The sequence below is a fragment of the Coregonus lavaretus genome (assembly GCF_964263955.1).
Source record: "Coregonus lavaretus genome assembly, chromosome: 8".
NCBI lineage: Eukaryota > Metazoa > Chordata > Actinopteri > Salmoniformes > Salmonidae > Coregonus > Coregonus lavaretus.
The window spans coordinates 60833745-60860043 of record NC_139995.1 but is presented as its reverse complement, the minus strand read 5'-3'; the positions used below and the strand labels follow the sequence as shown (position 1 = coordinate 60860043).

The 26299-nt window shown below is 46.9% G+C and overlaps 1 protein-coding gene across 1 annotated transcript in view; it reads left to right on the top strand.

Moving 5' to 3' along the window:
- The window catches only part of LOC311134119 (uncharacterized protein), a gene marked incomplete at both ends in the record, with an annotated part of 39231 nt that overhangs the window by 5462 nt on the left and 7470 nt on the right, over positions 1-26299 (top strand). Inside the window, one exon of the mRNA XM_084167704.1 lies at positions 26263-26299. This exon is cut by the window's right edge and continues 140 nt beyond it. Coding sequence (XP_084023830.1) covers positions 26263-26299 — 37 coding nt within the window. The remainder of the gene's footprint in view (positions 1-26262) is intronic.

Sequence of the window (26299 nt, the reverse complement as noted above, 5' to 3'; positions counted from 1 at the left end):
AAAAATGACTTTCTGACTAAATTAGAAACTCATATCTGAAAATGTAGTTAGACTCTTACCCGTATACATGGATGAACGCTTCACGGCAGACTGGAACCATTTAACTCAGTTTTGTTTGTAGCCAGTGTCACTTTTTCCAACTGATCTGTCGATAGCGCCTGCTAAATTCAGGGCATCAATGTTGTTGAGAAAATAAGCAAAACTTTTGAAGTTCTTGATGGCTAATGTTATCTCGTTCAAAAACGGCGCGGTAGAAAGGACTGTCAACACATAGTGAACAGCTCACATTACAGACAGAAGCATGCTACATGGCAGACCAATCCAAACTCATCTCCCGGCATGTCCAGCCCATCCATTATCTCAGCCAATCATGGCTAGCGGGAAGGTTCCTGTCTTTTTCCTTGGCTAAACCAACTAGGCTGGTAATTTAACAATTGTATTCGTATTTACAGATGGAATACAAGTTTGTTATTAAGGCACATGAAAGTTCACATGTTCCAGAAGGCATTTCTGCCCAAAAACGAATTTTGATACAAATAAATGTTTACGTTCAAATGCCTGTGAAGTAGTGAGGTGCGACATATGGGTCATCAGACCAGGTTAAACAACCCTCTGAGGCTCCTGCAAGGCTCCCATGAAAAAGAGACCTTGACTCCCTGCCTGAGTAGCATTGCATGAACCTTGGCTTGTGCGAGCCGGAACAGCTCATTGGCAGCAGGAGGCAGCTTGATGTACAAGTACACCCCGTGGACAGGATAATAGTCTATCGCAGAGCCTTACCCCCAATCTATCTCCCTAAATGCGTAGTGCAGAGATGCATTTCACGTTTTTTTCACAGTCTCACAGGTCCCATTTTCACAGTCTTTGGACTCGGCCGAGGCTTGAACTCCCACCTTTCCAATCTCAGGACGGACACCTTCTAGAGTCTAAGTCCTGTCTAACCAGGGGGGGATTTGTTCTGAAGGGTCTTTTTTTTTATCCCCATATTTTAGGCACTAAACTATTTCCATATATACTTTGCTTCTGAAGAAGGCCATTGAAGGCCGAAACGTCAATCTTTTAAACTTGTCTAATAAAACTATGCATTTTTAATGGTGACCGAGCGTTGCACCGATTCCTGTCCATATATACAGTGCCTTCAGAACCCCTTCACATTTTCCACATTTTGATACGTTACAGCTTTATTCTAAAATTGATTAAATAAATACAAATCCTCATCAATCTACACACAATACCACATAATGACAAAGTGAAAACAGGCTTTTAGAAATGTTTGCTAATTTATTAAATATTAAAAATACAAATACCTTGTTTACATAAGTATTCAGACCCTTTGCTAAGAGACTCGAAATTGAGCTCAGGTAATTCCTGTTTCCATTTATCATCCTTGAGATGTTTCTACAACTTGATTGGAGTCCACCTGTGGTAAATTCAATTGATTCGACATGATTTGGAAAGGCACACACCTGTCTATATAAGGTCCCACAGTTGACAGTGCATGTCAGAGCAAAAACCAAGCCATGAGGTCGAAGGAATTGTCCATAGAGCTCCGAGACAGGATTGTACCAAGGCACAGATCTGGAGAAGGGTGCCAAAACATTTATGCAGCATTGAAGGTCACAAAGAATACAGTGGCCTCCATTATTCTGAAATAGAAGAAGTTTGGAACCACCAAGACTCTTCCTAGAGCTGGCCAACTGGCCAAACTGAGCAATCGGGGGAGAAGGGCCTTGATCAGGGAGGTGACCAAGAACCCGGTGGTCACTCTGACATAGCTCCAGAGTTCCCAAGTGGAGATGGGAGAACCTTCTCTGCAGCAATCCACCAATCAGGCTTTTATGGTAGGTTGGCCAGATGGAAGCCACTCCTCAGTAAAATGCACATGACAGCCTGCTTGGAGTTTGCCAAAAGGAACCTAAAGACTCTCAGATCATGAGAAACAAGATGCTCTGGTCTGATGAAACTAAGATTGAACTCTTTGGCCTGAATGCCAAGCGTCACATCTGGAGGAAGCCTGGCACCTTATCTACAGTGAAGCATGGTGGTGGCAGCATCATGCTGTGGGGATGTTTTTCAGCGGCAGGGACTGGGTGACTAGTAAGAATCGAGGGAAAGATGAATGCAGCAAAGTATAGAGAGATCCTTGATGAAAACCTGCTCCAGAGTGCTCAGGACCTCAGACTGGGGCGAAGTTTCCAACAGGACAACGACCCTAAGCACACAGCCAAGACAATGCAGGAGTGGCTTCGGGACAAGTCTCTGAATGACCTTGAGTGGCCCAGCCAGAGCCCGGACTTGAACCCGATCGAACATCTCTGGAGAGACCTGAATATAGCTGTGCAGCAACGCTCCCCAACCAACCTGACAGAGCTTGAGACGATCTGCAGAGAGGAATGAGAGAAGCTCCCCAAATACAGGTGTGCCAAGCTTGTAGCGTCTTACCCAGAATGACTTGAGGCTGTAATCGCTACCAAAGGTGCTTCAACAAAGTACTGAGTAAAGGGTCTGAATACTTATGTAAATGTCATATTTCTGTTTTGTTTTTTTGTGTACATTTGGAAACATTTCTAAAACCTGTTTTTGCTTTGTCATTATGGAGTATTGTGTGGAGATTGATGAGGGGAAAAAACAATGTAATCAATTTTAGAATAAGGCTGTAACGTAACAAAATGTGGAAAAGTCAAGGGGTCTGAATACTTTCCGAATGCACTGTACTTCCATTCATTTTTTCAACTGGTACCGGGGGACCTTTAGACAAATCTTGTGAGGCTTGTGGGCGTCCTAGAGCAAGTGTGTGTCCCAAACCATTCGGACGCTACAGACAAAAGTTGGCACAGAGTTACATATGGAATAAACAAAACGTACAGTCAATAACACAATAGAAAATCTATATACAGTGTGTGCAAATGTAGTAAGTTATGGAGGAAAGGCAATAAATAGGCCATAGTGCAAAAATAGTTACAATTTCGTAATTAACACTGGAATGATAGATGTGCAAAACATGATGTGAAAATAGAGATACTGGGGTGCAAATTTGCAAAATAAATAACAATATGGGGATGAGGTAGTTGGGTGGGCTAATTTCAGAATGGCTGTGTACAGGTGCAGTGATCGGTAAGGTGCTCTGACAACTGATGTTTAAAGTTAGTGAGGGAGATAAGTGTCTCCAGCTTCAGAGATTTTTGCAGTTCGTTCCAGTCATTGGCAGCAGAGAACTGGAAGGAATGGCGGCCAAAGGAGGTGTTGGCTTTGGGGATGACCAGTGAGATATAATAATAATATGCCATTTAGCAGACGCTTTTATCCAAAGCGACTTACCGTCACGTGTGCATAAATTTTTACATATGGGTGGTCCCGGGGATCAAACCCACTACCCTGGCGTTGCAAGCACCGTGCTCTACCAGCTGAGCTACAGAGGACCTGCTGGAGCACAGACTACGGGTGGGTGTTGCTATGGTGACCAGTGAGCTAAGATAAGACGGGGATTTGCCTAGCAGTGATTTATAGATGGCCTGGAGCCAGTGGGTTTGGCGACGAATATGTAGTGAGGGCCAGCCAACAAGAGCGTACAGGTCACAATGGTGGGTAGTGTATGGGGCTTTGGAGACAAAACGGATGGCACTGTGATAGACTACATCCAATTTGCTGAGTAGAGTGTTGGAGGCTATGTTGTAAATGACATCGCCGAAGTCAAGGATCGGTAGGATAGTCAGTTTTACGAGGGCATGTTTGGCAGCATGAGTGAAGGAGGCTTTGTTGCAAAATAGGAAGCCGATTCTAGATCTAACTTTTGATTGGAGATGCTTAATGTGAGTCTGGAAGGAGAGTTTACAGTCTAACCAGACACCTAGGTATTTGTAGTTGTCCACATGCTCTAGGTCAGACCCGCCGAGAGTAGTGATTCTAGTCGGGTGGGCGGGTGCAAGCAGCGTTCGGTTGAAGAGCATGCATTTAGTTTTACTAGTGTTTAAGAGCAGTTGGAGGCTACTGAAGGAGTGTTGTATGGCGTTGAAGCTCGTTTGGAGGTTTGTTAACACAGTGTCCAATGAAGGGCCAGATGTATACAAAATGGTGTCGTCCGCATAGAGGTGGATCCGAGCGTCACCAGCAGCAAGAGCGATATCATTGATATACACAGAGAATAGAGTCGGCCCGAGATTTGAACCCTGTGGCACCCCCATAGAGACGGCCAGAGGTCCAGACAATAGGCCCTCCGATTTGATACATTGAACTTCCTCCCTCTCTGTCTTCCTCTGTCTCTTCCTCCCTCTTTCTCTGTCTCTTCCTCCCTCTTTCTCTGTCTCTTCCTCCCTCTTTCTCTGTCTCTTCCTCCCTCTTTCTCTTCCTCCCTCTTCCTCTGTCTCTTCCTCCCTCTTTCTCCTCCTCTCTCTTCCTCTGTCTCTTCCTCCCTCTTTCTCTGTCTCTTCCTCACTCTTCCTCTATCTCTTCCTCCCTCTTCCTCTGTCTCTTACTCCCTCTTCCTCTGTCTCTTCCTCTGTCTCTTCCTCTGTCTCTTCCTCCCTCTTCCTCTGTCTCATCCTCCCTCTTTCTCTGTCTCTTCCTCCCTCTTTCTCTTCCTCTCTCTTTCTCTGCTCAATCCTCTCCTCCTCCTCCTCCCCCTCTCACCCTCTCCCCCTCTCCTCCTCTCCTCCTCTCCTTCTCTCCCTCTCTACCTCTCCTCCTCCCCTCTCCTCCTCCCCCTCTCCTTCTCTCTCTCTCCTCCTCCCCCTCTCCTCCTCCCCCTCTCTTCTCTCCCTCTCCTCCTCTCTCTACTGCAGGGCTGAGTTGTTCTCCTGCTACAGAGCCTAGATATGCTGACATATGGACAACACCCTTCCTGCCTCCCCCCCCCCCCCCCCCCCCCCTCTCTCTCTCTCTCTCTCTCTCTCTCTCTCTCTCTCTCTCTCTCTCCCCCATCTCTCATTCTTCTCTCCTTCTTCTCTCCTTTGATCATCTTATGTAGAGCTCAGCCTTTGATATTTAGGGCTCAGCCAGTTGCCAGTCCGTACACATTCTCAGGACTGCTTCCACCCTGGTATGTGACAGGGCCTACTGTAGTTAGTGCATACTGCTCAGTCCTACCCTGCAGCCATCTTCATATGAAAGACAAAACACCTTGATTTGTGCTTTTAAAAATCTGTAGTTCTGCCCTTGAGCAAGGCAATTAAACATAATTGCTATAGGGTCGCGGTCAATAATGTCTGATCCCCTGGCTGTCACCCCACTCTCAGAGGGTGTCTCAGGGGGAGTGGGATATGCAAAAAAGACATTTCCATGTCACATCTCACACCTGTACCCACTTATACAGGTTACCCACTTGTACAGGTTACCCACTTGTACGGGTTACCCACTTATACGGGTTACCCACTTATACGGGTTACCCACTTATACGGGTTACCCACTTGTACGGGTTACCCACTTATACAGGTTACCCACTTATACAGGTTACCCACTTATACGGGTTACCCACTTATACAGGTTACCCACTTATACAGGTTACCCACTTATACAGGTTACCCACTTATACGGGTTACCCACTTATACAGGTTACCCACTTATACAGGTTACCCACTTATACAGGTTACCCACTTATACAGGTTACCCACTTATACAGGTTACCCACTTGTACGGGTTACCCACTTATACAGGTTACCCACTTCACACAGGTTACCCACTTATACAGGTTACCCACTTATACAGGTTACCCACTTATACGGGTTACCCACTTGTACAGGTTACCCACTTGTACAGGTTACCCACTTATACAGGTTACCCACTTATACAGGTTACCCACTTCACACAGGTTACCCACTTATACAGGTTACCCACTTATACAGGTTACCCACTTGTACAGGTTACCCACTTATACGGGTTACCCACTTCATACAGTGAAATAGGACAATATAAGCCCCCCCTAATTATAATTTATTTAGACATGCAGACCCACAATTAGGAGGGACTGTTATCAGAAATCAGTCCGTAGATCACGTTTCTCCGCATCGCTAAGGTCACTTTGTATTGCTGGGTCAGCTGAGCACAGCGGCTGACTCAGGACGGGAGGACAAACTCATAATAATGCTAGCATTAGCACTACTACAGTAGGTAGCCTGCTAGCTTTTTGTTGTAAAGCATTTAACATTGTGTGTGCAGCACTAAGCAGGTAGGTTGGTTAGCAGCCTCGTTTCAGTGACTGGCTCTAGTGTCCATTTTCAAACTTGGGAAACTGCTTTTTGAAGCACACAAATCTATAGCTGTATGTAAAATGGGGCTACTAATGCTTCCTTACCAAAAACATCATGGACCCTTTATCGTTTTTTGCTTAGATCAACTCAGACTGTTATGAGGCAGGAATGGGATTCAGCAGACGATGTCACCTAGGTAATATTTTTGAACGTTAGACAGCAACATTGTACCCAAAACTATTTTTGATCTATCCCATTGCCCTTTGCGAGATACGAGACAGATCAGTGCAGGCGGAATGGAAGCATGATCGGACGTGGGACAATACATTACTTAAATAACGCTATGTAACTGGATGTCTAGAATTAGAACTAAATTCTAAATTCTAAAAGTTGGCTCAACTCTCTAAACACATGACTCTGGGTGGGATGCCCCACGGGCCTCATGGCTCTGGGTGGGATGCCCCACGGGCCTCATGGCTCTGGGTGGGATGCCCCACGGCCCCACGGGCCTCACACTACGGATGGTTGTTGTTGTGAGTGTCTGGCCGACCAGGTATCACATTACAGGTTCCTGCTGCATATGTGTTTAACCTGAACATCTGCAACTGAGGGCACTCATCAACCCTAGAGGGGGAGCCTCTGTAAAGGCCAGATAGAGCCCAGTTAGAGAGAGGTGTAGCTTTACTGTAAAGGCCAGATAGAGCCCAGTTAGAGAGGTGTAGCTTTACTGTAAAGGCCAGATAGAGCCCAGTTAGAGAGAGGTGTAGCTTTACTGTAAAGGCCAGATAGAGCCCAGTTAGAGAGGTGTAGCTTTACTGTAAAGGCCAGATAGAGCCCAGTTAGAGAGAGGTGTAGCTTCACTGTAAAGGCCAGATAGAGCCCAGTTAGAGAGGTGTAGCTTCACTGTAAAGGCCAGATAGGGCCCAGTTAGAGAGGTGTATCTTTACTGTAAAGGCCAGATAGAGCCCAGTTAGAGAGGTGTAGCTTTACTGTAAAGGCCAGATAGGGCCCAGTTAGAGAGGTGTATCTTTACTGTAAAGGCCAGATAGAGCCCAATTAGAGAGAGGTGTAGCTTCACTGTAAAGGCCAGATAGAGCCCAGTTAGAGAGGTGTAGCTTTACTGTAAAGGCCAGATAGGGCCCAGTTAGAGAGGTGTATCTTTACTGTAAAGGCCAGATAGAGCCCAGTTAGAGAGGTGTAGCTTTACTGTAAAGGCCAGATAGGGCCCAGTTAGAGAGGTGTATCTTTACTGTAAAGGCCAGCATTATGCCAGCTTTAGATCAGGTAGAGAGAGGTGTCATAGTAGCTTTACTGTAAAGGCCAGTTATAGGCCAGATAGAGAGAGCTGTAGCTTTACTGTATTATTTTTTTTTGTGGCCAGTTAGAGAGAGATGTAAATGTACTATAATGGCCAGCTTTAGGCCAGTTATATAGAGGTGTAGCTTTACTGTATAGACCAGCTTTAGGTCAGTTATATAGAGGTGTAGCTTTACTGTATAGACCAGCTTTAGGTCAGTTATATAGAGGTGTAGCTTTACTGTATAGACCAGCTTTAGGTCAGTTATATAGAGGTGTAGCTTTACTGTATAGACCAGCTTTAGGTCAGTTATATAGAGGTGTAGCTTTACTGTATAGACCAGCTTTAGGTCAGTTATATAGAGGTGTAGCTTTACTGTATAGACCAGCTTTAGGCCAGTTATATAGAGGTGTAGCTTTACTGTATAGACCAGCTTTAGGTCAGTTATATAGAGGTGTAGCTTTACTGTATAGACCAGCTTTAGGTCAGTTATATAGAGGTGTAGCTTTACTGTATAGACCAGCTTTAGGCCAGTTAGAGAGAGGTTTAATACCAGCTTTCCTGCGTGTAGCTTAGGTGTAGCTTTACTTGAGGCCAGCTAGAGAGAGATGTAGCTTTACTGTATAAGGCATCTTTTGGCCAGTTAGAGACAGGTGTAGCTTTACTGTAACGGCCAGCTTTAGGGCAGGTAGAGAGAGGTGTAGCTTTACTGTATAGGCCAGCATTATGCCAGCTTTAGGTCAGGTAGAGAGTGGTGTAGCTTCACTGTATAGGCCAGCATTATGCCAGCTTTAGGTCAGGTAGAGAGAGGTGTAGCTTTACTGTATAGGCCAGCATTTTGCCAGCTTTAGGTCAGGTAGAGAGTGGTGTAGCTTCACTGTATAGGCCAGCATTATGCCAGCTTTAGGTCAGGTAGAGAGAGGTGTAGCTTCACTGTATAGGCCAGCACAATGCCAGCTTTAGTTCAGGTAGAGAGAGGTGTAGCTTCACTGTATAGGCCAGCATTATGCCAGCTTTAGGTCAGGTAGAGAGAGGTGTAGCTTTACTGTATAGGCCAGCATTATGCCAGCTTTAGGTCAGGTAGAGAGAGGTGTGGCTAATAGTGTGGTATTCTTGATGATCTATCCTCTCCTGTTCAGGCATTTTATGAATTCCTCCTTGACTTCACAAATCTATTCAAAGTGCAGGCAATCTTTGCGGACTTGTTATGATCTGAAAACAGAGGGATGTTCCAGTGTTACATGTGCTTAGTTGATGTCAGTGGCAGTGGCACATCCAGTCACAGACGGATAGGGCCAATACATGGCAGTGGCACATCCAGTCACAGACGGATAGGGCCAATACATGGCAGTGGCACATCCAGTCACAGACGGATAGGGCCAATACATGGCAGTGGCACATCCAGTCACAGACGGATAGGGCCAATACATGGCAGTGGCACATCCAGTCACAGACGGATAGGGCCAATATATGGCAGTGGCACATCCAGTCACAGACGGATAGGGCCAATACATGGCAGTGGCACATCCAGTCACAGACGGATAGGGCCAATACATGGCAGTGGCACATCCAGTCACAGACAGATAGGGCCAATATATGGCAGTGGCACATCCAGTCACAGACAGATAGGGCCAATACATGGCAGTGGCACATCCAGGCACAGACGGATAGGGCCAATACATGGCAGTGGCACATCCAGTCACAGACGGATAGGGCCAATACATGGCAGTGGCACATCCAGTCACAGACGGATAGGGCCAATACATGGCAGTGGCACATCCAGTCACAGACGGATAGGGCCAATACATGGCAGTGGCACATCCAGTCACAGACGGATAGGGCCAATACATGGCAGTGGCACATCCAGTCACAGACGGATAGGGCCAATACATGGCAGTGGCACATCCAGTCACAGACGGATAGGGCCAATACATGGCAGTGGCACATCCAGTCACAGACGGATAGGGCCAATACATGGCAGTGGCACATCCAGTCACAGACGGATAGGGCCAATACATGGCAGTGGCACATCCAGTCACAGACGGATAGGGCCAATACATGGCAGTGGCACATCCAGTCACAGACGGATAGGGCCAATACATGGCAGTCACTGCTCTAATACCTTGCCTCAGTTATGACAATCTTTCTACCCGACCAGTCATACAGGCCGTAGCCCAAGCCCTGTCCACAAATGATATTTGTAAATACACTAAATAAACAAAAGTATGTGGACACCTGCTCATCCAACATCTCATTCCAAAATCATGGGCGTTAATATGGAGTTGGTCCCCCCTTTGCTGCTATAACATCCTCCACTCTTCTGGGAAGGCTTTCCACTGGAACATTGCTGCGGGGACTTGCTTCCATTCAGCCACAAGAGCATTAGTGAGGTCGGGCACTGATGTTGGGCGATTAGGCCTGGCTCGCACTCTGAGTTACAATTCATCCCAAAGGTGTTTGATAGGGTTGAGGTCAGGGCTCTGTGCAGGCCAGTCAAGTTCTTCCACACCGATCTCGACAAACCATTTCTGTATGGACCTCGCTTTGTGCACGGGGGAATTGTCATGCTGAAACAGGAAAGGGCCTTCCCCAAACTGTTGCCACAAAGTTGGAAGCACAGAATCGTCTAGAATGTCATTGTATGCTGTAGCGTTAAGATTTCCCTTCGCTGGAACTAAGGGGCCTAGCCCGAACCATGAAAAACATTATTCCTCCTCCACCAAACTTTACAGTTGGCACTGTGCATTCGGGCAGGTAGCGTTCTCCTGGCATCCGCCAAACCCAGATTCGTCTGTCGGACTGCCAGATGGTGAAGCGTGATTCATCACTCCAGAGAGCGCATTTCCACTGCTCCAGAGTCCAATGGTGGCGAGCTTTACACCACTCCAGCCGACGCTTGGCATTGTGCATGGTGATCTTAGGCTTTTGTGCGGCTGCTCGGCCATGGAAACCCATTTTTTGAAACTCCCAACGAACAGTTCTTATGCTGACGTTGCTTCCAGAGGCATTTTGAACTTCGGGAGTGAGTGTCGCAACCGAGGACAGGCGATGTTTACGTGCTACGCACTTAAGCACTCGGAGGTCCCATTCTGGGAGCTTGTGTTGCCTACCACTTTGCAGCTGAGCCGTTGTTGCTCCTAGACGTTTCTACTTCACAATAACAGCACTTATAGTTGACGGCTCTAGCAGGGCAGACATTTGATGAACTGACTTGTTGGAGAGGTGGAATCCTATGATGGTGCCATGTTGAAAGTCACTGAACTCTTCAGTAAGGCCATTCTACTGCCAATGTTTGTCTATGGAGATCGCATGGCTGTGTGCTCGATTTTATACACCTGTCAGCAACGGGTGTGGCTGAAATAGCCAAATTCACTAATTTGAAGGTATGTCCACATACTTTTGGCCATGTAGTGTATATCGCAAGTGTACAGAGAAAATATGAACAGTTAAAACAATAACGTTTTGCAAACACACACACACACACACAAATAACTGCACAGCTGTTGGTTGCTCCATGTGCCGACCTTTACAGTATTTTGTATTTGTATTTATTAAGGATCCCCATTAGTTCCTGCCAAGGCAGCAGCTACTCTTCCTGGCGTTTATTATGGATCCCCATTAGTTCCTGCCAAGGCAGCAGCTACTCTTCCTGGGGTTTATTATGGATCCCCATTAGTTCCTGCCAAGGCAGCAGCTACTCTTCCTGGGGTTTATTATGGATCCCCATTAGTTCCTGCCAAGGCAGCAGCTACTCTTCCTGGGGTTTATTATGGATCCCCATTAGTTCCTGCCAAGGCAGCAGCTACTCTTCCTGGGGTTTATTATGGATCCCCATTAGTTCCTGCCAAGGCAGCAGCTACTCTTCCTGGGGTTTATTATGGATCCCCATTAGTTCCTGCCAAGGCAGCAGCTACTCTTCCTGGGGTTTATTATGGATCCCCATTAGTTCCTGCCAAGGCAGCAGCTACTCTTCCTGGGGTTTATTATGGATCCCCATTAGTTCCTGCCAAGGCAGCAGCTACTCTTCCTGGGGTTTATTATGGATCCCCATTAGTTCCTGCCAAGGCAGCAGCTACTCTTCCTGGGGTTTATTATGGATCCCTATTAGTTCCTGCCAAGGCAGCAGCTACTCTTCCTGGGGTTTATTATGGATCCCCATTAGTTCCTGCCAAGGCAGCAGCTACTCTTCCTGGGGTTTATTATGGATCCCCATTAGTTCCTGCCAAGGCAGCAGCTACTCTTCCTGGGGTTTATTATGGATCCCCATTAGTTCCTGCCAAGGCAGCAGCTGACTCTTCCTGGGGTTTATTATGGATCCCCATTAGTTCCTGCCAAGGCAGCAGCTACTCTTCCTGGGGTTTATTATGGATCCCCATTAGTTCCTGCTAAGGCAGCTACTCTTCCTGGGGTTTATTATGGATCCCCATTAGTTCCTGCCAAGGCAGCAGCTACTCTTCCTGGGGTTTATTATGGATCCCCATTAGTTCCTGCCAAGGCAGCAGCTACTCTTCCTGGGGTTTATTATGGATCCCCATTAGTTCCTGCCAAGGCAGCAGCTACTCTTCCTGGGGTTTATTATGGATCCCCATTTGTTCCTGCCAAGGCAGCAGCTACTCTTCCTGGGGTTTATTATGGATCCCCATTAGTTCCTGCTAAGGCAGCAGCTACTCTTCCTGGGGTTTATTATGGATCCCCATTAGTTCCTGCCAAGGCAGCAGCTACTCTTCCTGGGGTTTATTATGGATCCCCATTAGTTCCTGCCAAGGCAGCAGCTACTCTTCCTGTGGTCCAAACACATTAAGACCCGTATACTACACATATGTGATGCGGTGGTGTTGAAGGAGTCAGGCGCAGGAGGGTAAATCACAGAATAACAGGTTTTAATCTGCAAAATACAGGTTTACGCAGAAATGCTCCAGGGCACAAAACAGGTGCACTGGAAAAAAACAAGGCACACGGGAAAATACTCCCGTCTAACAAAACACAGGAGCTCCACTAACCTTTCACAATAAACAATCACCCACAAGGACAAGGGGGGCAGAGGGAACACTTATACACAGACTAATGATCACCCACAAGGACAAGGGGGGCAGAGGGAACACTTATACATGGATTAATGATCACCCACAAGGACAAGGGGGGCAGAGGGAACACTTATACATGGACTAATTAGGGGATTAGAACCAGGTGTGTGTGATAATGAGACAAGACAATTGTGATGATGATTGAGGGGAGGCAGCCTCGGCCGAAGTGCAGCTCCAGCAGCTCCAGCAGCGCGCCGGCCTCGGGGACGGCCAGGAGGACGCGGAGCAGGGCGAGCCGGATGGCGACGGTGGAAATCCCGCAACAGGGAGGGATCTAGGATATCCCTCACCGGGACCCAGCACCGTTCCTCTGGACCGTACCCCTCCCACTCCACAAGGTACTGAAGGCCCCCCACCCGACGCCTCGAATCCAGGATGGCACGGACAGAGTACGCCGGGGCCCCCTCGATGTCCAGAAGAGGTGGAGGAACTTCCAGCACCTCAGACTCCTGGAACTGACCAACCACCACCGGCCTGAGGAGAGACACATGAAACGAGTAATCAGGGGGAAGTAACAACCTATACGTAACCTCGTTGATTCTCCTCAGGACTTTGAACGGCCCCACAAACCGTGGGCTCAGCTTCCAGCAGGGCAGGCGGAGGGGCAGATTCCGGGTCAAGAGCCAGACCCGATCCCCTGGTACGAAAACTGGGGCCTCACTGCGGTGACGGTCAGCGTTGGCCTTCTGACGACGCACGGCGCGCTGGAGGTGAACGTGGGCAGCGTCCCACGTCTCCTCCGCGCGCCGAAACCAGTCATCCACCGCAGGAGCCTCGGTCTGGTTCTGGTGCCACGGTGCCAGAACCGGTTGTTAACCTAAAACACATTTGAATGGTGTTAGGTTAGTAGAGGAGTGGTGGAGAGAGTTCTGGGCATATTCTGCCCATGGTAAGAACACCGACCACTCCCCCGGCCGGTCCTGACAGTAGGACTGCAGGAACCTACCCACATTCTGATTTACTCGTTCCACCTGCCCATTTGACTCAGGGTGGAACCCAGAGGCCAGGCTGACTGAGACCCCCAGACGTTCCATGAACGCCTTCAAAACCTTGGACGTGAACTGGGGACCTCGGTTGGACACGATATCCTCTGGCAACCCGTAGTGCCAGAAGACGTGAGTAAACAGGGCCTCCACAGTCTGCAGGGCCGTGGGGAGACCGGGCAGAGGAAGGAGGCGGCAGGACTTGGAGAAGCGGTCCACATACCAGGATGGTGGTGTTACCTTAGGAGAGGGGAAGATCAGTCAGAAAATCAATACTAAGATGAGACCATGGTCGTTGTGGAACTGGTAATGGTTGTAGTTTACTCGTTGGGAGGTGCCTAGGTGCCTTACTCTGGGCGCACACCGAGCAGGAGGAGACGTACACCCTCATGTCCTTAGCCAAGGTAGGCCACCAGTACTTTCCGCTCAAGCAGCGCACTGCACCGCTGATACCTAGGTGATCAGAGGAGGGTGACGTGTGTGCCCAGAAGATCAGACGGTCACTGATAAGAGCAGGCATGTACCGCAGCCCATCTGGACACTGCGGAAGAGATGGATCTGTGCGTAACGCCTGCTCTATATCTGCGTCCATCGCCCATACTACCGGCGCCACAATGCTGAAGGCCGGGAATATGGGGGTGTTGTCTCTGGGCCTCTCCTCTGTGTCATACAGCCGGGACAGTGTGTCTGCCTTCACGTTCTTCGTACCCGGAATGTATGATAGTGTAAAATCAAACCGGGTGAAGAATAGGGCCCACCTGGCCTGGCGAGGATTCAGCCTCCTCGCTGCCCGGATGTACTCCAGGTTGCGGTGGTCCGTCCAGACGATGAAATGGTGTTTCGCCCCTTCGAGCCAATGCCTCCACACGGTCAAGGCTCGGACAACAGCCAACAGCTCCCGATCACCAACGTCGTAGTTCTGCTCCGCAGGGCTGAGCTTCTTAGAGAAGGAGGCACAGGGGCGGAGCTTGGGTGGGGTACCCGAGCGTTGAGACAGGACAGCTCCTATCCCAACCTCGGACGCATCCACCTCCACTACGAACGGTAGTGATGAATCGGGGTGGGCCAGTACTGGGGCTGAGGTGAACAGACCCCGCAGTTTTCTGAAGGCCAGGTCAGCCTCAGCGGACCAGCGGAGCCGTTACGGCCCACCCTTCAACAGGGAGGTAATGGGAGCTGCAACCTTGCCAAAGCCCCGGATAAAGATCCGATAGTAGTTGGCAAAGCCCAGGAAGCGCTGCACCTCCTTAACCGTGGTTGGAGTCGACCAATTACGAACGGCTGAAATGCGATCTCCCTCCATCTCTACACCTGAGGTGGAAATGCGGTATCCAAGGAAGGAGACGGACTGCTGGAAAAACATACACTTCTCTGCCTTGGCATAAAGGTCATGTTCCAACAGTCGTGCCAGCACCTTGGGAACCAGGGACACATGCTCGGCGCGCGTAGCGGAATACACCAGGATGTCATCGATGTAAACCACTACACCGCAACCAAGCATGTCCCGAAACACCTTGTTCACAAAGGACTGGAAAACTGAGGGAGCATTCATCAAACCATAGGGTATCACCAGGTATTCATAATGCCCCGTGATTGTGCTGAATGCTGTCTTCCACTCATCTCCCTCTCGGATACGCACTAGGTTGTACGCACTCCTGAGATCGAATTTGGTGAAGAAGCGCGCTCCATGCATTGATTCAATCACCGAAGAAATGAGGGGGAGAGGATAACTAAATCTTATCGTCTCCCTGTTCAGTGGTCGATAATCAATACACAGGCGCAGACCTCCGTCCTTCTTCTTCACAAAGAAGAAACTCGAGGAGGCGGGTGAAGTGGAGGGACGTATATACCCCTGGTGCAGGGACTCGGTGACATAGGTTTCCATAGCCTCCGTTTCAGCCTGTGACAGGGGGTATATATGACTCCTGGGAGGTACAGCGTCTACCCGGAGGTTTATCGCGCAATCCCCTGCCCGATGAGGTGGTAATTTAGTCGCCTGCTTTTTAGAGAATGCTTGCGCCAGATCGAGGTATTCAGGGGGAATGCGCACGGTGGAGGTAATGTCTGGACTTTCCACCTTGGTTGCACCAACGGAAACATCTAGACACCTACCCTGACACTCTCGCGACCACCCCATGAGAACCATCTGCTGCCATGAGAAGGTGGGGTTGTGGAGTGCTAGCAAGGGGATACCTAATACCACAGGGAAAGCAGGAGATATAATAATCGAAAAAATAACCTGCTCAAAATGAGTCTCCTGGGTGATCATGGTGACTCGTATCGTGTAGTGTATTGTCCCTTCGTGCCACTAGAGTGGCACTGTCGCTGTCCTCCTCCGCTCTCTCGGCCGGCGGCTCCACCCAGCTCCATCGGCTCAGATTCCGAGTCGTCCGGGGTGGAAACGGGCAGACCACTACCAGGACGTCCTCTGGCTGCAGGCAGGATGTCCAAATGAATGGCCATGTCCACCAGTTTGTTGAAGGACAACATGGTGTCTCGGCAGGCTAGCTCCCGTCGGACGTCCTCCCGCAGATGGCACCGGAAATGGTCGATCAGGGCCCGCTCGTTCCATCCGGACCCCGCTGCCAACGTCCGAAACTCCAACGCGAAGTCCTGAGCGGTCCTCGTCCCCTACCTCAGATGGACCAGTCGCTCACCCGCCTCTCTACCCTCGGGCAGGTGATCGAAGACCGCCCGAAAGAGGCAAGCGAACTCCCTGTGGTCCTCCAACGCGGCTCCTCCCTCATTCAACACCGCGTTGGCCCACTCCAGGGCTTTCCCACAGAGGCAGGAAACGAGGACAGACACCTTCTCCCGCTCCGATGGTTCCGGCCTGATTTCTACCTGGATTATGTTGGAGAGGCTTCCATTAAAGAACACCCTCTGTGTTCTGTTAGACAGGTAACTGTATCCACAATATAGCAGGAGGTGTAAAGCCATAACACATACGTTTTTCCATCAGCAGACTATGATCGATAATGTCAAAAGCCGCACTGAAGTCTAACAAAACAGCTCCCACAATCTTTTTATCATCAATTTCACTCAGCCAATCATCAAAAATTTGTGCTTGTTGAATGTCCTTCCCTATAAGTGTGCTGAAAGTCTGTTGTCAATTTGTTTACTGTAAAATAGTATTGTATCTGGTCAAACACCATTTTCTCCAAAAAGTTTACTACGGGTTGGTAACAGGCTGATTGGTCTGCTATTGGAGCCAGTAAAGGGGGCTTTACTATTCTTGGGTAGCAGAACTACTTTCGCTTCCCTCCAGGCCTGATACTTTCTAGTAGACTAAGATTGAAGATATGGTAAATAGGAGCGACAATATCGTCAGCTATTTTCCTCAGTAATTTTCCATCCAAGTTGTCAGACCCCAGTGGCTTGTCATTGTTGACAGACAACAATCATTTTTCACTTCTTCCACACTCACATTACGGAATTCAAAATTACAATGCGTGTCTTTATTAATTTGATCAGATATACTTGGATGTGTAGTGTCGGCATTTGTTGCTGGCATATTATGCCTACGTTTTCTAATCTTGCCAATGAAAAAATCATTAAAGTAATTGGCAAAATCAGTGGGTTTTGTGATGAATGAGCTGTCTGATTCAATGAATGATGGAGCTGAGTTTGCCTTTTTTCCCAAAATTTCATTTCAAGGTGCTCCAAAGCTTTTTTACTATCGTTCTTTATGTCATTTATCTTTGTTTCATAGTGTAGATTCTTCTTCTTTTTATTCAGTTTAGTCACATGATTTCTCAATTTGCAATACGTTTGCCAATCGGTTGTGCCACCAGAATTATTTGCCATTAATTTAGCCTCATCCCCCTCAACCATACAATTTTTCAATTCCTCATCAAACCACAGGGATTTAACAGTTTTTACAGTCATTCTCTTAATGGGTGCATGCTCATTAGTAACTGGAATAAGCAATTTCATAATTGTGTCAAGTGCAGCGTCTGGTTGCTCCTCATTACACACCACAGACCAACAAATATTATTTACATCAACAACATAGGAATCACTACAAAACTTATCATATGACCTCTACACTATATTAGGCCCAGCCTTTGGAACTTTGGTTTTCCTAGATATGGCTACCATATTGTGATCACTACATCCGATGGATTTGGATACTGCTTGCCAATGGTTTAAAGTACTTAAGTAAAAATACTTTAAAGTACTACTTAAGTAGTTTTTTGGGTATCTGTACTTCATTTACTATTTATATTTTTTGCAACTTTTACTTTTACTTCACTACATTCCTGAAGAAAATAATGTTATGCACTTTTTGCTCCACACATTTTCCCTGACACCCAAAAGTAGTCGTTATATTTTGACAGGAAAATGGTCCAATTCACACACTTATCAACCGAACATCCCTGGTCATCCCTACTGCCTCTGATCTGGTGGACTCACTAAATACAAATGCTTCGTTTGTAAAATATATCTGAATGTTGGAGTGTGTCCCTGGCTATCCGTAAATAAAATGAAAAATAAAATTGTGCCATCTGGTCTGCTTAATATAAGGAAGTTAAAATGATTTACACTTTTACATGTACTTTTGATACTTAAGTATATTTAAAACCAAATACTTTTAGACTTTTACTCAAGTAGTATTTTACTGGGTGACTTTCACTTTTACTTGAGTCACTTTCTATTAAGGTATCTTCACTTTTACTCAAGTATGACAATTGACAATTTTCCACCACTGCTGCTTTCAAGCAACTTTCTGCAGCATTAGTAAAGATGTGATCAATACATGTTGATGATTTCATTCCTGTGCTGTTTGTAACAAACCTGGTAGGTTGACTGATAAACTGAACCAGGTTTCAGGCACTAGTTAGGGTGGGCAGCTTGATGAAAGCCAGTCAAATATATTTTTTTTAAACAGAAAATATACCTCTCTGTTGATATCACATACTTTAGCAAGAATTTCACTCATGTTATCCAGATACTGACTGTTAGAACTTGGTGGTCTATGGCAGCTTCCCACCAGAAAGGCCTTTAGGTAAGGCAGATGAACCTGTAGCCATATTAATTCAACAGTATTTAACATTAGGTCATCTCTAAGCTTTACAGGAATGTGGTTTTGAATAGAAACGCCAACACATCCACCTTTGGCATTTCTGTAGATGTTATAACCATGTATTGCTACCATTGTATCATCAAATATATTATCTAAGTGAGTTTCTGAATATGAAATGTTACTAGGAAATTATTGATTTCATGAACCTTGTTTCTTAAGCTAGATATGTTACATCGCTATTTCTAGCACTTTTCTGGGATGCTTGATTGTGTTCATTGCTTTACTGGGAAGGAGGCTTTGTTGCGAAATAGGAAGCCGATTCTAGATTTCTTTTTGTCATTTAGCAGACGCTCTTATCCAGAGCGACTTACAGGAGCAATTAGGATTAAGTGCCTTGCTCAAGGGCACATCAACAGATTTTTCACCTATTTGTCTCGGGGATTAGAACCAGCAACTTTTCGGTTACTGGCACAACGCTCTTAACCACTAAGCTACCTGCCGCCCCCAGATTTAACTTTGGATTGGAGATGCTTAATGTGAGTCTGGAAGGAGAGTTTACAGTCTAACCAGACACCTAGGTATTTGTAGTTGTCCACATATTCTAAGTCAGAGCCGCCGAGAGTAGTGATTCTAGTCGGGCAGGCGGGTGCAAGCAGTGTTCGATTAAACAGCATGCATTTAGTTTTACTAGCGTTTAAGAGCAGTTGGAGGCCACGGAAGGAGTGTTGTATGGCGTTGAAGCTTGTTTGGAGGTTTGTTAACACAGTGTCCAATGAAGGGCCAGATGTATGCAAAATGGTGTCGTCTGCGTAGAGGTGGATCTGAGAGTCACCAGCAGCAAGAGCGACATCATTGATTTACACAGAGAATAGAGTCGGCCCGAGAATTGAACCCTGTGGCACCCCCATAGAGACTGCCAGAGGTCCAGACAACAGGCCCTCCGATTTGGCACATTGAACTCTATCTGAGAAGTAGTTGGTGAACCAGGCGAGGCAGTCATTTGAGAAACCAAGGCTGTTTAGTCTGCCAATAAAAATGTGGTGATTGACAGAGTCAAAAGCCTTGGCCAGGTCAATGAAGACGGCTGCACAGTACTGTCTTTTATCGATCGCGGTTATTATATCGTTTAGGACCTTGAGCGTGGCTGAGGTATACCCATGACCAGCTCGGAAACCAGATTGCATAGCGGAGAAGGTACGGTGGGATTCGAAATGGTCGGTGATCTGTTTGTTAACTTGGCTTTCAAATACTTTTCGAAAGGCAGGGCAGGATGGATATAGGTCTGTAACAGTTTGGATCTAGAGTGTCACCCCCTTTGAAGAGGCAGCTTTCCCACCTCTCGGGATCTCAGACGATACGAAAGAGAGGTTGAACAGGCTGGTGATAGGGGTTGCGACAATTTCGGCTCCTAATTTTAGAAAGAAAGGGTCCAGATTGTCTAGCCCAGCTGATTTGTAGGGGTCCAGATTTTGCAGCTCTTTCAGAACATCAGCTATCTGGATTTGGTTGAAGTTGCAGCGGTGGGTGCAGAGCTGGTGGCCGGGGTAGGGGTAGCCAGGTGGAAAGCATGGCCAGCCGTAGTAAAATGCTTGTTGACATTTTCGATTATCGTAGATTTATCGGTAGTGACAGTGTTTCCTAGCCTCAGTGCAGTGGGCAGCTGGGAGGAGGTGCTCTTATTCTCCATGGATTTTTTGGAGTTAGTGCTTCAGGATGCACATTTCTGTTTGAAAAAGTTAGCCTTTGCTTTCTGAACTGATTGTGTATATTGGTTCCTGATTTCCCTGAAAAGTTGCATATCGCGGGGGCTGTTCGATGCTAATGCCGTACGCCACAGGATGTTTTTGTGCTGGTCAAGGGCAGTCAAGTCTGGGGTGAACCAGGTGCTATATCTGTTCTTAGTTCTGCATTATTTGAATGGGGCATGCTTATTTAAGATGGAGAGGAAAGCACTTTTAAAAAACAACCAGGCATCCTCTACTGACGGAATGAGGTCAATATCCATCCAGGATACCTGGGCCAGGTCAATTAGAAAGGCCTGCTCGCTGAAGTGTTTTACGGAGCGTTTGACAGTGATGAGGGGTGGTCGTTTGACCGCGGACCCATTTCGGACGCAGGCAATGAGGCAGTGATCGCTGGTATCCTGGTAGGAGAAATCCGCCCCTCACACAATTAGTTGATCCTTTCATGGGCCCATAAGACTCCTGCTGCTCACAGCGATAGGTCCGTTCATCCCACAGCAGGCAGTGCCCCGTCAGATCCAGAGAGAGGGAAAGGAGACTAGAGTCAGCGTAGTTGGAGTCAGCCGTAGCAGACACAGGCAGTCCCAGACACAGGCAGTCCCAGACACAGGCAGTCCCAGACACAGGCAGTCCCAGACACAGGCAGTCCCAGACACAGGCAGTCCCAGTGATGAAGGCACAGGTAGATCAGGCACCAGTGCAGCAAAACTATTCTTTATGTCAATCTGCTCCGAACCTCTCGCAGACACTCCAGTCCTCTGATTGGAACAATCCTCTTGCTGTTCTCTGTCTACTCCACTACAAGATGGAGGAGGAGAAGCAGATGGAGATGACTTCCTTGGCAGGCAAGTTCCAGGTAGAACAGGCCATTCAGATAGGGACGGATGACAAGGCGGGGAAACATCCATCAGGCCCGAGCGGCTTCCAGCCACAGGAGTTGAGAACGAGAAAGTTCCAATTTGCGTTCTCCCCATAAATTCATGCAGAATAAAAATGTACTTGCTAAAAATAGCCACCTCATTCCTGTAATCCTCTGCAAGCAAACAATTGCCGCATTGGAACTCCGGATTGTCAATATCACCCTGGACAAGAGCGTATTAAACACAGCTTCTATAGCGCTGGAAACGTTTGTTAGCTATTCCAGGAGAAGCGAGCTCCATTATAACCTGGTTAGCTAGCCTTCTACAGCGCTGGAAACGTTTGTTAGCTATTCCAGGAGAAGCGAGCTCCATTGCAGCCTAGCTAGCTAGCTGGCTAGTTGAAACCAGGTGTTGACACAAACACTTATGAACAAAATAAAAAATAAAACTACATAAAACTTTGGAAACATGGTGCAGGAGTTATCTGAGTTTGTGACAGGAAATGAATTGGTGAATGATGCTATGATTCTATGGTATTGTATGTAAAGCTACACCTCTATCTACACTTCACTCTCTACTCCTCTCTACATCTCTCTACACCTCTCTACTCCTCTCTACACCTCTCTACTCCTCTCTACTCCTCTCTACTCCTCTCTACTCCTCTCTACACCCCTCTACTCCTCTCTACACCTCTCTACTCCTCTCTACACCTCTCTACTCCTCTCTACTCCTCTCTACACCCCTCTACTCCTCTCTACACCTCTCTACACCTCTCTACTCCTCTCTACTCTTCTCTACTCCTCTCTACTCCTCTCTACTCCTCTCTACACCTCTCTACTCCTCTCTACTCCTCTCTACACCTCTCTACACCCCTCTACACCTCTCTACACCTCTCTACTCCTCTCTACTCCTCTCTATCCCTCTCTACTCCTCTCTACTCCTCTCTACACCCCTCTACTCCTCTCTACTCCTCTCTACTCCTCTCTACTCCTCTCTACTCCTCTCTACACCTCTCTACTCCTCTCTACTCCTCTCTACTCCTCTCTACACCTCTCTACTCCTCTCTACTCCTCTTTACACCTCTCTACTCCTCTCTACTCCTCTCTACTCCTCTCTACTCCTATCTACACCTCTCTACTCCTCTCTACACCTCTCTACTCCTCTCTACTCCTCTCTACACCTCTCTACACCTCTCTACTCCTCTCTACTCCTCTCTACTCCTCTCTACTCTTCTCTACTCCTCTCTACACCTCTCTACACCTCTCTACTCCTCTCTACACCTCTCTACACCTCTCTACTCCTCTCTACTCCTCTCTACACCTCTCTACACCTCTCTACTCCTCTCTACTCCTCTCTACTCCTCTCTACACCTCTCTACTCCTCTCTACTCCTCTCTACTCCTCTCTACTCCTCTCTACACCTCTCTACTCCTATCTACACCTCTCTACTCCTCTCTACACCTCTCTACACCTCTCTACACCTCTCTACACCTCTCTACTCCTCTCTACACCTCTCTACACCTCTCTACTCCTCTCTACTCCTCTCTACACCTCTCTACACCTCTCTACTCCTCTCTACTCCTCTCTACTCCTCTCTACTCCTCTCTACACCTCTCTACTCCTCTCTACACCTCTCTACTCCTCTCTACTCCTCTCTACACCTCTCTACTCCTCTCTACTCCTCTCTACTCCTCTCTACACCTCTCTACTCCTCTCTACTCCTCTCTACACCTCTCTACACCTCTCTACACCTCTCTACACCTCTCTACACCTCTCTACACTCAGCTCCTCTCAGCTCCATTCAGCTCCACTCAGGTCAACTCAGCTCCTCTCAGATCCACTCAGGTCCACTCAGCTCTTCTCAGATCCTCTCAGATCCTCTCAGCTCCGCTCAGCTCCACTCAGCTCCACTCAGCTCCTCTCAGATCCACTCAGCTCCACTCAGCTCCACTCAGCTAAACTCAGCTTCACTCAGATCCACTCAGATCCAATCAGCAGCTATTAGTTCCAGTAATGGCGGCTGTCATTAGATCCTTACAACTAGGGTAGCGTCCCAAATTGCACACTATTCCCTATAAAGTGCACTACTTTTGACCAGGGCCCATAGCACTAAAGAGCGAATAGGGTGTCTAGTCTCAGAGTTTTATAAATAATAAAAACCGCCCTCTTCTCTCCTCATTAAACAGCTCTCACTTCTTACACCAACAATTATGTAATCATTCATCGGTTATTGTGAAACAACAACGTCTTGACTTGAACACAACATTCCAGCCTGCGGCCACAAGACAGAGAGAAACAGCACGTCAGAAAATCAGCTCAATGTAATTGAAGAATCCATAGAATCTAACCACCTCTGGGAAATTTGGAGCACACTAAACAAACAACAACACGAAGAGTTATCTATCCAAAATGGATATCTATTGAAAAATCAGTGCTCCATCTTTTTGACCCCAATAGCTACTGTGGGATATGTGTCCAACAGCAACCTTGGGAAAATCCTCTGCATTATCATTAACAGCAGACTAGTTCATTTCCTCAGTGAAAACAATGTACTGAGCAAATGTCAAATTGGCTTTTTACCAAATTACCGTACGACAGACCACGTATTCACCCTGCACACCCCAATTGACAAACAAACAAACCAAAATAAAGGCTACGTTTTATCATGCTTTGTTGTTTTCAAAAAAGCTTTTGACCCAATTTGGCATGAGGGTCTGTTATACAAATTGATGGAAAGCGGTGTTGGGGGAAAAACATACAACATTATAAAATCCATTCACAAACAACACGTGTGCAGTTAAATTTGGCAAAAAACACACATTTCTTTCCACAGGGCCGTGGGGTGAGACAGGGATGCAGTTTAAGCCCCACCCTCTTCAACATATATATCAATGAATTGGCGGGGGCACTAGAACAGTCTGCAGCACCCGGCCTCACCCTAATAGAATCTGAAGTCAAATGTTTACTGTTTGCTGATGATCTGGTGATGATCTGGTGATTCTTTCCCCAACCAAGGAGGGCATAAAGCAGCACCTAGATCTTCTGCACAGATTCTGTCAGATCTGGGCCCTGACAGTAAATCTCAGGAAGACAAATATAATGGTGTTCCAAAAAAGGTCCAGTTGCCAGGACCACAAATACAAATTCCATCTAGACACCGTTGCCTTAGAGCACACAAAAAACGATACCTACCTCGGCCTAAACATCAGCACCACAGGTAACTTCAACAACGCTGTGAACGATCTGAGAGACAAGGCAAGAAGGGCCTTCTATGCCATCAAAAGGAACATAAAATTCAACATCCCAATTAGGTTTTGGCAAAAAATACTTGAATCAGTTATAGAACCCTGGGGTCCTCTCACCAACCAATAATTCACAAAATGGGACAAACACTAACTTGACATTCTGCATGCAGAATTCTGCAAAAACATCCTCCATGTACAATGTAAAACACCAAATAATGCATGCAGAGCAGAATTAGGCCGATACCCGCTAATTGTCAAAATCCCGAAAAGAGCCGTTAAATTCTACAACCACCTAAAAGGAAGCAATTCCTAAAACCTTCCAAAACAAAGCCATCACCTACGGAGAGATTAACCTAGAGAAGAGTCCCTTAAGCAAGCTGGTCCTGGGGCTCTGTTCACAAACACAAAGAGACCACACAGAGCCCCAGGACATCAACAGCAACACAATTAGGCCAAACGAAATCATGAGAAAACAAAAAGATAATTACTTGACACATTGGAAAGAATTTACCAAAAAACTGAGCAAACTAGAATTATATTTGGCCCTAAACAGAGAGTACACAGTGGCAGAATACCTGACCACTGTGACTGACCCAAATTTAAGGAAAGCTTTGACTATGTACAGACTCAGTGAGCATAGCCTTGCTATTGAGAAAGGCTGCCGTCGGCAGACCTGGCTCTCAAGAGAAGACAGGCTATGTGCGCACTGCCCACAAAATGAGGTGGAAACTGAGCTGCACTTCCTAACCTCTTGCCAAATGTATCACCATATTAGAGACACATATTTCCTTCAGATTACAGCGATCCAAAAATAATTCCAAAACAAATCCAATTGTGATAAACTCCCATATCTATTAGGTGAAATACCACAGTGTGATATCACAGCAGCAAGATGTGTGACCTGTTGCCACAAGAAAAGGGCAACCAGTGAAGAACAAACACCATTGTAAATACAACCCATATTTATGTTTATTTATTTGCATATCATTATAACACTGCTTCTCCTTCACCCTCTTTCCCTCCTCTCCTCCTCCACCCTCTCTCCCTCCTCCTCTCCTCCTCCTCCTCCTCCTCCTCCTCCTCCACATCCAACCTCTCTCCCTCCACCTTCTCTCTCTCCTCCTCTCCTCCTTCCTCCGAACCAGTATACGTTATTGTTTCACATCGATGAAACTGACAGTGAATGCATCATTAATAAAGTAGACTGCTGATGATGCTGAATGTTATCTGAAAAAACATAATGCCTTTGAATCATGTTCAATATTTACTCTGTCTTCATGATTAATGTCCATGCGTTTTCCCTGGTGTTCTAGGTATTCTAGATATACTAATATGTATTTAAAAATAGATTTGCAACAAATGAAATAAAACTGTTCAATTGGAATCTATTGACATGTACGGTATGTTCAATGGGAAACCTAGTCAGTTGCACAACTGAATGCGTTCAGCTGAAATTAGTATTTTGAGTTTAACCCAACTCTTTTGAGGGCTGCCTTAATCTACGTCAGGGTTCTTCAATTCCGGTCCTGGAGGGCCGAAACACTTCTGTGTTTTATTTCTACCTGGTAGGTAATTGCACTCACCTGGTGTCCCAGGTCTGAATTAGCCTCTGATTAGAAGGAGAGGATGAAAAACAGAGGTGTTTCGGCCCTCCAGGACCGGAATTGAAGAACCCTAAACTATGTCATTGGCACCAGTTGTTAACTGCCTTGCTCAAAAGGCAGAACGGCAGATTTTTCCAGCTTGGGGATTCGAACAAGCAACCTTTTGGGTTACAGTCCTCCATGCTCTAACCGCTACGCTACGGCTGGGCTACATGCTAACGATGTGTGTGGTTTGTGTAGGCGTACAGTGCCGTACGGTCTGTCCAGCTACAGAAGC